The following is a 14,253-nucleotide window of genomic DNA, read 5'->3' as shown; positions in this document are numbered from 1 at the left end:
GATTCGTTTATTAGTTGCCACGAGATTGAATGAAGGAAATTGTGTTGCTGATCATGTGAACGAATTTAATTCTATCTTAGCAAGATCGGAATTAGTGGATATTAAATTCGATGATGAAGTACATGCCTTGTTGTTGGCATCCTCATTACCAGACAGTTGGTCGAGATTTGTCGCTGCTATAAGTAATTCATCTGGGAACGGTAAGATGACTTTTGATGGAGTTCGAAATTCAATTCTTGGAGAAGATATTCGTAGGAGAAACTCAGGAGAGTCGTCGGGTTCCTTGTTGAGTGCTGAGAGTATGGTCAGAAAATTCAAAAAGGGGCAGAATAAGGGGCGTAGCAGATCGAAGTCACTGAAGAGAGGACAATCCTAAGATCGCAAGGATATTGTTTGTTGAAATTGTCAGAAGAAGGGTCACTTCAGGAATCAGTGCACGGCTCCCGCGGCTCCTAAAGGAAAGAGTAAAGATGATAATTCAGCTAACGTAGTTGAAGAAGTGGTGGATGATGATGCTTTGATTTGTTGTGTTGAATGTTCAGTTTAATCATGTATTATGGATTATGGTGCATCATTCCATGCTACCTCTTGCAAGGATTTAATGTTAAATTTCAGAGTTGAAAATTTTGATAAAGTTCATCTTGCTGATGATGAGACTTTGGATATTGCGGGCATGGGAGATATTAATCTCACCTCTTTGGGGAACTAGCTGGACTTTGAAAGATGTAAGGTACATTCCTGGACTGAAGAAGATGTTGCTATCTGTGGGTCAGTTAGATAAGGAAGGGTATCGAGTTACTTTCGGAGATGGACAGTGGAAGGTTATAAAGGGGAATCTAATTATTGCTCGTGGAGAGAAAATGGGGACTTTGTACATTGTTCAACAATCTAGCTATGAAGCAAATGCAGTTGATGATAAGATTGAGTTTTCAACTTTGTGGCACTAAAGGCTTGGTCATATGAGTGAAAAATGTATGAAACTGTTAACTTCGAGGGGGAAGATTCCAGAGTTGAAGAATGTGAAAGTTGGATTTTGTGAGCCATGTGTTCTTGGAAAGCAGAAACGTGTTACTTTTACAAAATCAGGGAGGACCCCGAGGTTAAGAAGTTAGAGCTAGTTCATACATATGTACATGGTCCAACAACAGTTGCGTCATTGGGAGGATCTCGCTACTATGTCACTTTCATTGATGATTCTACTAGAAAGATATGGGTTTATTTTTTAAAGAATAAATCAGATGTGTTTGCTACTTTCAAGAAGTGGAAGACTGAAGTTGAAAATCAGACTGGTTTGAAGGTGAAGAGTTTGATGTCAGATAATAGTAGTGAATACAATAGTGATGAGTTTAAAAGTTATTGCGCGGAATTTGGGATTAGAATGATTAAAACTATTCCAGAGACACCACAACAGAATGGTGTTGCAGAGCATATGAATAGAACCTTGAATGAGAGGGCCAAGAGTATGAGATTACGTGTAGGGTTGCCAAAGATGTTTTGGACTGATGCAGTTAGCACAATAACGTATCTCATAAATAGAGGACCTTCAAGTCCTTTGTAGTTCAAGATTCCTGAAGAAGAGTGGCGAGTAAAAGAGGTAAATATTTCACACTTGCGAGTTTTTGGTTGAGTTTCTTATGTGCGTGTTAAAGATTCCGACAGGGACAAGTTTGATCTGAAAGCAAATAAGTGTATCTTCATTGGTTATGATTCATATGATATGGGTTACCGTTTCTGGGATGAACTGACTGAGAAGGTCGTTAGATGTAGATATGTTACTTTTAATGAGAATGCAATGTATAAGGATAAACTTGTAGTCAATTCTGGGTTTACAAAGGAACAACCTGAGAAAGAGGAAGCGGTGCTTGAAGATATTACACAAACATATCTTGCAGAAAATGGTGGGAGTTCAGAGAATATTGATGATAGGGTTCTAGTTACTCCACAGGTCGAGGTAAGAAAATCTAGCAGAATTGTGAGGTCACCACAAAGATATTCTCCTTCGGCATATTATATGTTATTGATCGAGTACGGGGAGCCTCAGTGTTATTCAGACGTAGTACAAGTGGATGATTCAGTTTAGTGGAAATCAGCCATAAATGAGGAGATTAGTTCTCTTGAGAAGAATGAGACTTGGTCTTTAATAGAGTTACCAGCAAAAAAAAAGGCTTTACAGAATAAGTGGGTGTTCAGGATTAAAAAAGAACATGATGGAAGCAAGAGATACAAGGCGAGATTAGTAGTCAAAGGTTATCAACAGAAAAAGGGTATTGACTATACCGATATATTTTCTCATGTTGTTAAGATGACTACAGTTAGAATTGTGCTAAGTATTGTGGCTGCAGAGGAGTTATATCTAAAGAAGCTAGATGTTAAGACCGCGTTCTTACATGGTGATCTTGAGAAAGACATCTACATGGTTCAGCCAGAGGGATTTCGGGTAGCTGGGAAAGAAAACCTTGTTTGCAAGCTTATAAAAAGCTTGTATGATTTAAAGCAAGCACCAAGATAATGGTACTTGAAGTTTGACAACTTTATGATGAAGAATGGGTGCACGAGGAGTGTTATGGATCATTGTTGTTACTTTAAACAATTTGATTCATCTTATATCATATTGTTGTTATCTGTTGATGACATATTGATAGCAAAATTAAACATGAGGGAAATCAACAGGATAAAGAGACAGATGTCTGAGGAGTTTGAGATGAAGGATATGGGTACACCAAAACAGATACTTGGTATGAGCATTATAAGAGATAGAGCTGAAGGTACTTTAAAATTATCTCCAGAAAAGTATGTTGAGAAATTGTTGTAGAAATTCAGTGTCCAGGATGCGAAGACCAGAATTACACCGTTGGCGAGTCATTTTAATCTCACAAAGAAGCAATCACCTAAAACGGAGGAAGGCAAAAAAGATATGGCTAAAGTTCCTTATGCATCTGCAATTAGCAGTTTAATGTATGTTATGGTGTGTACAAAGCTAGACATTTCTCATTCAGTGGGAGTTGTTAGAAGATTTATGTCTAATCCGGGAAGAGAGCATTGAGAAGTAGTCAAGTGGTTGTTACGCTAATTGAAAGGCACATCCAAGGTTGCACTATGTTTCAGTAATAAAGATGTTATCTTGGAAGGGTACTCTGATGCAGATTTGGGTGGATGTTTGGATACAAGAAAAAGTACAACGGGTTATATTTTCACTTTGGGTGGCACCACATTTAGTTGGATATCTCGACTTCAAAAGAGTGTTGCTCTTTCAACAACAGAAGCAGAATATATGGCTATCTCTGAAGCTAGCACGAAGATAATTTGGTTGAAGAATTTTCTAGATGAGTTGGGAAAGAAACAGGCGGACAGTGCTTTGTATAGCGACAGTCAAAGTGCTATTCATCTTGCGAAGAATCCCGTGTTTCATGTTAGGACGAAGCATATTCATCTGAGATATCACTTTACAAGAGAGTTGATAAACAATGGTACTTTGTCCTTGAAGAAATCCTCGGTTCAAAGAATTATGCAGATATGTTGATTAAGCTGGTTACAAATGAAAATTTGAAGCTTTGCGTAGTTTCAACTGGCCTTCAGAATTGATTGATGAGAAGGCACTGCACTAGTTAGAGTTATTGATTGAAGAATTGATTTTACTAGACTTACAAGAGTGAAGTGAAGATATGCCAGACTCCAAGTGGAAGATTGTTGGGTTTGTGGAGTCTATTAATTAAGCCCATGAAAATAGACTATTTAGATTCATATTAGTTTATGGATTAGTCTACTTTTCAGATTTGGACTATAATTTTGATTTAGGCCTAATTTCTTCTCTTATAAATACTCATGTAATTGTAAAATCATAACACAACAGATTGTGAGAGATCAATACAAAATTAGTACGGCTTGTGGAGTAGGAATTTCTGAACCACGTAAATCTTTGTCTTGTGTGATTGCCGTTTATTTCCTTGTTCTTGTTTATTCGCTTTGGGTTTTGCTTTCGTTGTTGTATACTCAACAGCCCTTGGTCTTAATCTCTCTCGAGTCCATCTGATATATGTTGATGATAATTGATAGATCATGCATTACATAGGATACATGTAATCATGTTTTCAAGCATCTTTATGTCTATATTTTGCATGTTATATCTTTAGATTTTTAATTTGTATCATTTAGTGATTAATTTGAGTATAAAAACCTTAAAAATGTATTAGTGTGTCGACTGAATAGATATTTATCTTATATATAGCTTCATTCTAATGTAACCTTTTCACTAGATGAAAAGAAAACTTTACGATTTTGAATACAAAATGAATAATATATCATTATATTTTGAAATTAAAAATTTTCCTGTGGCTCAACTGGCAGTTCTTATGTGATCAGAGGCCTTTTAGTTTTTGTATGTGTGATTGCAACCGGAGAATCTTAGACCAGTTTTTTTTTGTTGAAAGTTGACCGATTGGCATGTTTAGCAATTTAAAATGAAGACAAATTTGTTTTTGTCAATAACATTACGAGATTCAGAAATTAAAGATTGTCATTCATCAACCTAAGCATCAGGTCGAGAAAATAAAAAAAATTCTATTGTCTGTATGCAGAGTATATAATCACTGTTTTTGTGAAATTGTGTGTGATATGCTAATAAATTTATAATGTTCACAAGTAGTTTATAGAGTATGTTCTACTAAACAATTGTCCGGAACCTAAGGCACCCCCTATAGAGCATACCCTATATGGGAGTCGCTCCTAATGACTATTGATCACGAGAAGTTATAACAACGATTGATGAAGTTGTATATGAAGGTTTACGATGACCATCACAACGGGAGATTACAACAACCATAATAAAGGAAGTGTGCGACGACCGCTACGACGACGTTACCACGGCTGCCTCTATAGTAGAAAACGACGATGAAGAACAAGTATTGACGAGGAGTTTATAAATGATGATTTTAAACCAAGGGAAAAAGAGTGAAACAATCAAGAAATAAAGAACGATTCGGGTTTTGGGGAAATGTCTTCGGACCCTCCTAGAGGGTGCCTCGTGTAGTCGTGCTATATAGCCGCACAGGGTGGCCGCTCCGCAACGCAAGTGAGATGACAAGGAAGAATTAGCGAGGAGGTTTCTCCCACAACTAAACTGGGAAGTAAACAAAATATAAGAATCACACAAGAAAAGAAGAGGAGCCCCGGGGGAGCTCTCCAAGCTTAGGGTGCGCACTAGGCATGGAAGAGGACTCCAAACCCTTCCTAAGGCGCGCCCGAAGAAGGAAAAAGGGCTCTCCGGGAGCCCGACGTCCCAGAAAAATATAACGAAGGCATTGTTCTGTAGTATCGTGAGTTATCCTTGTAGGGAAACGATCATAAACATCTAGTGTGTGTTTTGGGACCCCTGCCTTCGTATTCGCCGGGTTGTACGTCCTCAACGGTAGACTCTGGGTTATCTCGCACTTTGCACTTCTAAGCTTGAGATCACTTGTGCTATAACACTTGTCCTGTAGTCTGATGGGTTATCCTCATCGGGGGGCATGAGTGCGTTTTGGCATTTGCGGTAAGTCATGGCTATACATGCGGTTACGATCGACGGAAGTAACGGTAGCGAATGGGGATATCCACCGGTCGGGGAGTTTCCTTTTCCGTGAAGTCCCGAAGTCATTACCGAGTCTTGGGCCTTTATGACCAGACCACATCGTCGGGCACTCCTAAAGTAAATCAATGTTCGAGTTATCGTAGGAAGTTGTTTTTCGACAACTCCTATTGGGTCGCAGAATGAGAAGCCAAGTCCATCTAGATTTCTTGTTCCCGAAGAACTACGTCTGGCTTGATCCTCTATAAAAGGAGGTACGTAGACAATTATGAGGGAACGTGTTTGAGAGCTCTGAGAAGGAAAACATAAACCCTAGCAATTTAAGCCATTTCTTAAGCCCAAATCAATGCAATTTGGTGATTTCTCCGATCACCGACCACCGCTCCAGATTTTAATTCCGACCGCGAACCTCAAATCTTTCTTAACCATATTCCCTCGCTAACAAATTCTTTAGATTTTAACAATATCGTGTGCTTCCAAGTTTTTTTTAATTAAAAAGAGAAGAAAAACGAGTAGAATTGAAAATAGTAGAATAAAATTGAGTGAAAATATTTTGTAAAATTGTTCCCAAGTTCTTTTTATCGAGATATTGTTTTTTTGGCATAAATGTAATTAATATAAATTATATTGCTAGACATTCCCTCTCAATCATCTCAAAAATGGAAGAAAAATGGGTGAAAAAGAATTCCGGATCATTTTCTTACTCTATTTTTAAAAAATTAAGTATATTTAAAGATGAAATTTTTTAAATTTTGTTTCCTCTTCCCCACATTTGGTAGCACCGTAAATTCAGGGGTGTATTCAATTCAAATTTTAGAGAATTTATATTAATTCATTAATTTTAAATAAATGTTGGTAATTTTAATTTTATGCAAAATTTATTGGAGTTCTTGAAAAATCCGGTAGAGATTTGTGGATTCAAAAAGTGATTTTCAAAAGTTTTTCAAAGTATCATGGAATTTGTTAAGATTCCACAGTGTGTCCTTCCACGTTCTTCTTCACAATTGGGGAACGGTAGATCGACACATATTTTAATGTCCCCGAAAATTGTAATTTACTTAATTATTTTTAATATTTTTTCTTATGAATTAAAATATGATATTTAAAATTTTATATAAAAAAAAAATTTAAAAATAAATTATGGAATAATACATTAGAGTAGACTTAAAATACGTGTCAATAAAATGTGTGTCAAGAATGAAAAAAATTGTAAAGAAATGAGTGGGATGGAGGGCGTAAAATACATTAACAAATCCATCGAAATCTACAATTTTATCTAATACATAAAAAATCATGAAAATTTGAATAGCATAAGATTTTAATGGATTACAAAAAAATTCAAATTAAATACCAACATATTTTAATAACCAAATCTAGATTGAATATCCCATATTTTAAAAGTTTTTTTCGAATAATCACATAATATCATCAGATTTTAAAAGAGTTTTTATAGTCTTAAAAACCTTTTCCAATATTTATTAAATATCATTATCTTTTAAAGAATATTTTTAGTATTTAAATTAAATATTCTAAAATTTTCAAAATTCAAAAAAAAATTCCAATTAAATACACCTACCTGTACATACGTATATATATTAAATTGTACTAAGATACCACTATATTTGAATATATAAGTGGTGGAAGTAGTCTAAACTCCAAATAAAATAGTACTCTAGTTAGATTAGTGAAAATATAAACCGAAAGTGTCAGGATATCACGTACTACCTCGAGCACTTCGCTGGGAGGAATCTACTACTAATATCTATTTTTTATAATTGCAAGTCAATATGAATATCTAGCCATGTGATTCTAAATGAAATACTATAAGTTATATTATATTTCTGTATGCATGGTCGTTGATTAACTTTGACCTGATCAATTTATGCGCCAAACAGGCTTGTAATTCCAGTCGGGGCCGCTCGTGAGCTTGCCGGGCTCAAATTCGTTTTAAGTGATATCGACTCGGCTCATTTAGTTAAACGCGTTGAGTTCGGGCAAAAATTTTGAATTGTTTAATTACCCGAGTCGACTCGACTCGTAAAATTAAATGAGTCAAGTTCGGTTAGAGTTTTAGGCTCTATTAAGTGTAAAATTAAAGGAGTCGGCTTGTCCGACTCATTAAAATCAGCTCGTTTTAGCTAAATGAGTCGGCTCAACTCGACTCGTGAAATTAAACGAGTCGAGTTCGGGCAGAGATTTAGGCTCGATTAGTTAAACGAGTCGGCTCGACTCGACTCGATTAATCTCCACTCAAATTACGTCCGGTTCAAAACTCGGCTCGCTCGGCACGAATTAGCGCCCCAAACTCTAATTCATTGGACTCCCAATAAATTATTTCTCATTTTTTGCAGCGAATAATATAACTTTCATGTGCTTTTTAAGAAATTTATGGAAAAGGAAATCATAACGCAATTGTGTGGAAATTTGGACTAACAGGAAAGAGAGGTGGTGATATGCCCTAAGAAAAAGGTGAATTTTAGTGATTTCTTGATTGTCAATGTCCCTGTCACGTACTGTTAATCTCTTGCTTCCATCTTATCATCATCACCCTTTTGTTTTGTTACGTGTCCCCACAAATATTCGGATAGTATCTCAATTTAACCATAAATTTAATACTCTCTCAGTTTCACTGAATTATTTACATTACTTTTCGGTATATTTTTCAATATTCGTTTAAAGTATACTTTTATAATATATTTTTTTAAAAAAAAAAATTTAAAAAAAAATTCATGTTTAAACTTTTATTCAGAATTTTTTTTAAAAAAATATTATGAAACTATACTTTATTAAAATCTCAAAATACGTGTAAACAGTGTACGTAAACAACTCACCAGGACGGAGGGAATACAAATTATCGAGTACTGTTAAATTTTACAACAAAACTCTCAAATTTCATTACAAATCAGAGTTAGGAACAAAGTTGAGTTCTAATACATACGCCTATAAATGTACACGTATGCGAGTCATATACATTATTAGAAATATTATCAGATACAAAAGTAACAAATAATTGAAATATATATATATATATATATTTTTAGATGTCATACACTCCAAAAATAGAATTTATACTAACTGTATAAACGATAGGTATTCGTTTAATCGATTCTAAATCAGACCGTAAATAATAATCAGATTTAATCTCATCAATTTAGAAAAAGGACTAATCGAAATTAACCTTAATTTTTTTTGACGGTCAAAATGATCCAGCTAATATGGTGAACCTACATGGGGGACTGCCAAGTCTAGTGTGTCACGTAGATTTTTCAAAATTAATTTTTTTTAACTACATTATTAATTGAGCAGTAAGAAGCATTAAAAAATATTTATTAAATAATGTGATTAATACATGCTAAACTTTTATTTAAGGACGTATAGACTCATTTATTATCAAGAAAGATATTAATTACCTAAATCTCATAAAAGTAGTTGGGAAAAATTTGGAATATTTACGTTTTCATTATTAATTTAAACATAAATTGCAGAAGTGAAAATTAGAACGATCAATTATTATTGGAAAGAAAAGGAGGTGGTAGATTCGAGGGGATTGACTAATTTTGACAATCCTCGCGTGCGATTCGGTTTGACTGCCGTTTGTTGAGCTCTCTTTACGTGCTTGTCTTCCCAACTGTTTTATTACCAACTCTCCTGCTCCCCCAGCTTGGAGATACTTGGAGATAAAAACAAATAATCTATTAAAATATATGACTCCCGTCTTTTTTATTTTTTTATGTTTTTTTCATATATTTAACATGTATTTTAAAATAAAAATAAAGTATAATTTCATATTTTATTTTTAATTTTTTTATACAAAAATTTGAACATTATATTTTTATTTAGGAGATTTTTTTTATTTAAAAAATATATAATTATATTTAATAAAAATATTAAAGTGTGTGCCAAGGCTTATATTTTAAGTTTTTAGAATAGTATTGTAAAAATGTAGGATGTAGCATATTGCAAACTGCATTTGTTTATATTATTAATTTTTTCAAAAGTAAACGGAACAAGGTTATAGAAAGATCAAGCCATGAAACATAGGAATGATATATTTTGGGATAAGTTTGTGAAGAATATATTAAAAAGTATGTTCTTCAAATTTTCATTTCTATTTTTATTATGTTAATTTAATGATTTTTACATATGAGAATATACTATTCGTAGTTCTCTTTTCTCATTTTAATAATACTTACACGCACAAATGTTCATTATTATTTTTATTTACATAAAAAAATGTATGATTCATGAGATTTAGAATAAATGCTTAATTTGTTAGGTAGTTGGCGAAATTCGAACCAGAAAATTTAAAAATTTTGATCGTAGGAAGTGTTACAGATTTCGGAAATCGGAACTATTCGGTTGAGGTACCGATTTACGATTTATCGGACGATTTTTAAAAAATCGGATGATTAATCGGCGATTTATCGGAAATCGGTCAAATTAGACAAATATTTTTGACCGATTTTTGAGCCATTTATCGGCGATTTTTGAAAAATCGGCCGATTTCTATAACAGAGATCGTAGGTAGTTGGCGAGTACTTGATAAGAGTTAAAATCAATATTTAATAATATGCATGAAAAATTTGGTTGTTTATGTTTTTAGAAGTTAAATTCAATGATTTTGACTATTTAGACTAACGATTGTGAATTGTGACCAAAATAATAATTATACCTCATTTTAATTATTATTGTTTAATACAATTTTTTCATAAAATTTTATCAAACACTCAACAAAACTCGGAATATCTCTCTCACATTAAAATAAGTTGAAAAAATAAGACCAAGTCTCTGTTTAAGATTACTATTAAAAATTGTTGTGTTGTTAGAAAAAATGCCGTCGAAAAAAGTGTTCTAAAAATCAGATGACTGTTTGGTAATTTTTTGATATGTATAGTGCCGTTGAAAAAAATGTTGTTCTAAAAATCAGATGACTGTTTGGTAATTTTTTTGATATGTATATATTTTGATGCAAAAAATTAAAAATAATAATGCTTTTAATGAGGTTTGATGGTGAAATCAACACCTGCTTACCGCAAAAGCTGAAAAGCAGCCTTTTTCTAAAACATGGGGACTTGATTTCTCTGACATCAGCTTCTAGGCCAAAATCACTTGTCCGGAAAATAACTTTTGAATTTACCAAACAGTTTTTTAATTGTTTTTCAGCGAAAAGCTATTATTGCAGTAATACCAAACACACCCCAAATATCAAAGGTCACAAAATGGATCCGAACATATATACAACATGATTTTTAATAAATACGGCGAACATTAATACATGCGAAATTTATTTTATTTACAGAAATGTAACTAATAGTTAATTGAGAAATAGAAAATACAAGAAAATCTAGGATTTCTAAAAAGGGAACCATTTTTTAACCAATGAACCAACATCTAAGTATAAAAATGTAAGATTATGGACCATTTAAAGCATCTAAATCAATCAGTGACAAATATGCAATCCTCTGTAAATCTGCAATAAATTAAAATCCCACCCACGAGTACCATACCAGTATATTTTATACCCAATTAAATAAAAGAAAGAAAATACGAAAAAGGCAATACTTTACTCTTCAACTTTATATAATCCATACACACCTTTTTCTCAACTCACTTCATCACCTTCTTAACAAATACTATTCTTATCACCATTCATAATGCTCGACACTGTCAAATACCTTCTAGGCTGGAAAGGTCCTTCCGGTTATGGCTCCAAATCCACCGCCGATCACGTCACTTCCACCGTCGATCTCCGCTCTTCCACCGCCATCATCACTGGTAAATTATTTACATGCAATCATTAATTTTTTTAATAACACAAATTTAAGTGTACTTGTAGGATAGACATAAATGATTTGATTTTTTGTAGATATGAGATATGCGTACATTTTATTTACGAGCGGGATACACTGGTCATGTTCGGTCTGGATTTTAAAAATGATTTTGATTGTGGTAATATTAGGAGCTACATCTGGTATTGGAGCTGAGACGGCGCGTGTGTTAGCCAAAAGAGGAGCGAGGCTTGTGCTACCGGCTAGGAACAAGAAAGCGGCGGAGGAAACAAAGGCTCGTATTCAATCGGAGTTTCCCGGTGCTGAGGTTTTGATTATGCAGCTTGATCTTAGTTCTCTCAGTTCTGTCCGAAACTTTGTCAGGGAGTTTGAGTCTCTCGATTTGCCTCTCAATCTTCTCATGTAAGTCAGCTAATATAAACAAAGACTATTACGACAATATTACTTGTAAATTATGGGGCTCTGTCGAGATGGTTACAACAATCGTCTGTCAGAACCATGACTATACGGTTGTAACAATCCCGTGTCAGGGATCATGACCCAATTATTATTATCTAACAGATTACAAATTAGAACCATTTTGTTAATTTTTTCGCGATAATTTCAGAAATAACGCTGGGAAATTCTCACATAACCATGGTGTTTCTGAGGATGGAATTGAAATGACGTTTGCTACTAACTTCTTAGGTACTAATAATCTGCCATGCTACTAATCTGAGTAGGCTAAATTGATTTGTATTCAAACGAATAATCCACTAATTCTATGGACTAAAATATTGCACCAGGTCATTTTCTGTTGACAAAACTATTGTTGGAGAAGATGATCGAAACAGCGAAAACAACCGGAAAGGAAGGACGAATAGTGAACGTGACATCAGGTATTCACGGCTGGTTCTCCGGTGACTTGATACCTTATCTGGGACACATTACTCGAAACAAAAGGTGATTCATAGTATTCAACTGTATCAAATTGACCTATACTTAATTCGTTATATTCAGCATTCATGACAGTATTAAATTGGCATCACTCTAAGTTGTAAAAGTAAGGGAGGAAACAAATTAAGGATAGAGATGTGTCATATTTATGTTATGATCAGTGAAGAGGAGACAGATAAATTAAAGGGAACTGGGATATTTGACTTTATATTCTGAATCGTTTGTCTTTTGGTCTCAAGTGAGTATGATGCGACATGTGCTTATGCTATCTCGAAGCTCGCTAACATTCTGCACACCAAGGAGCTTGCTAACAGACTCCAGGTACCCTTATTAATTCCCCACTTCAACTTTGATCATATTTTACGGAGCATTTTTCTCGTTAGTTAAACACATTCACCCACCCAACTTGTTTTTGACAAGATTCGAACTTACTTAGTTCAGGAACTGGTGTATTGTAATTCTGCATTTAGTTGGTAAGAATTGTTAAGCAAGAATATGAAATGACTAATTTTTAGAATCTTACTTATTTGTATGTTTAAGAAAAGAACGTGTTTTAAAAAACAAACACAACCCAGAACCCGATATCACATGACATAAGATCCATGTGTATAGTCACTGTCATGTTGCTCTCTATCATCAGGATCCATGTCATACTTTTTCATGAACAAGCTACTTTTGAGCCCTTAAACTAGCTGTTATTAGCAAGTATAATTATGAACTAAACAAACTATGGTGCGCAGGGAATGGAAGCAAATGTAAGTGTGAATTGTGTTCATCCAGGAATAGTGAGAACTAGGCTCACTAGAGATCGTGAAGGCTTCCTCACTGGTATTAAAAATTTTCTATTCATATTTTAACGCGCACACACAAACACACAAAGTCGTCATCTGCAGATCTCGTGTTGACGAAGTAATAATCGAAACATAAACAAATCTGCAGATCTTGTGTTCTTTCTGACATCAAAGCTCTTGAAGACCATACCTCAGGTATTCAATTGTTATCTTAGTTCCTATAAAAATATTTAATCAAAGTTTATTTAATCGAGTTTATTTTATCAAATTAAGTCCCCACGTACGAGCTAATGTATTATTTGATCAGTTCATATAATAATGATTCACTGTATTATATGGTTAATCATGTACTAATGATGTATTATTGGACACTATTGAATAATCAGGCTGCTGCAACAACTTGCTACGTGGCTACGCATGCAAGAATGAATGGCATTAGTGGGAAATACTTTGCAGACTGTAACGAAGCTTCCCCGTCCAAGTTAGCTACCAGCTCCACTGAAGCTGCAAGGTTATGGTCTGCCTCTGAGGCCATGGTGACTTCCCCGGACCCGAAACTCGATTAAAACTCGATTAGAAGACGATAGTGAAAACGATGTTAGTTAAAGCAGAAGTAGTACTTAAGGATCTATATATATATACACAGTTTAGGAAGTTGAAGAATGAACTGAAGGTTTAATGATCAGTAAAGAGATATGTACAATTCTATAGTTTTATAATACAAACATACATAGATGCATTATGCATGGGAATCAAATTTAAAGAGTAGGCAATGATTAGGCATATTATTAAAAAGATGGGATGTGTCTTTTCTTAACTATAAGTTTGAAATCAACAATGAAATGATCACTTGGACTAGAAATGAACATGGATTAGTTTGGCACCATGTGCTTGCATCTTTGAATATGAAAATTTACCAATCTAAATATATGTTTTTCTTTTTCTTTCTGGAGCCTACCTGTGAACCTGTGAACAAATGGGAAGTTGAAAATGAAATGATATTTTACAATCTTCTACTCTACTCTCTGTGTTTGCATGTGATGATGGTCCACTGCATTCCTCACACCAAAACAAAATTAAGATATTGATTTATAAGCTCTTCAGAGATGGAGTCAGTGACTAATTATTTGTACAGACTTGCAAATTGTCAATTTATCTATTAATTATCTGGTGC

At 34.1% G+C, this 14,253-nt stretch overlaps 1 protein-coding gene across 1 annotated transcript; it reads left to right on the top strand.

Moving 5' to 3' along the window:
• Positions 1–11,156: 11,156 nt before the first annotated feature.
• Positions 11,157–13,821, top strand: LOC141672045 (short-chain dehydrogenase TIC 32 B, chloroplastic-like). Its single transcript, XM_074478536.1, has 8 exons — positions 11,157–11,338; positions 11,523–11,754; positions 11,960–12,039; positions 12,138–12,294; positions 12,528–12,609; positions 13,029–13,116; positions 13,228–13,274; positions 13,466–13,821. The coding sequence occupies exons 1-8, from the start codon at positions 11,218–11,220 to the stop codon at positions 13,643–13,645; spliced, it is 987 nt and encodes a 328-aa protein (XP_074334637.1). The 5' UTR covers positions 11,157–11,217; the 3' UTR covers positions 13,646–13,821.
• The last annotated feature ends 432 nt before the right edge of the window (positions 13,822–14,253 follow it).

This window comes from Apium graveolens, chromosome 7 (genome assembly GCF_009905375.1).
Source record: "Apium graveolens cultivar Ventura chromosome 7, ASM990537v1, whole genome shotgun sequence".
Lineage (NCBI taxonomy): Eukaryota > Viridiplantae > Streptophyta > Magnoliopsida > Apiales > Apiaceae > Apium > Apium graveolens.
The sequence above is the reverse complement of the archived record's forward strand: the minus strand, read 5'-3'. Positions and strand labels throughout refer to the sequence as shown.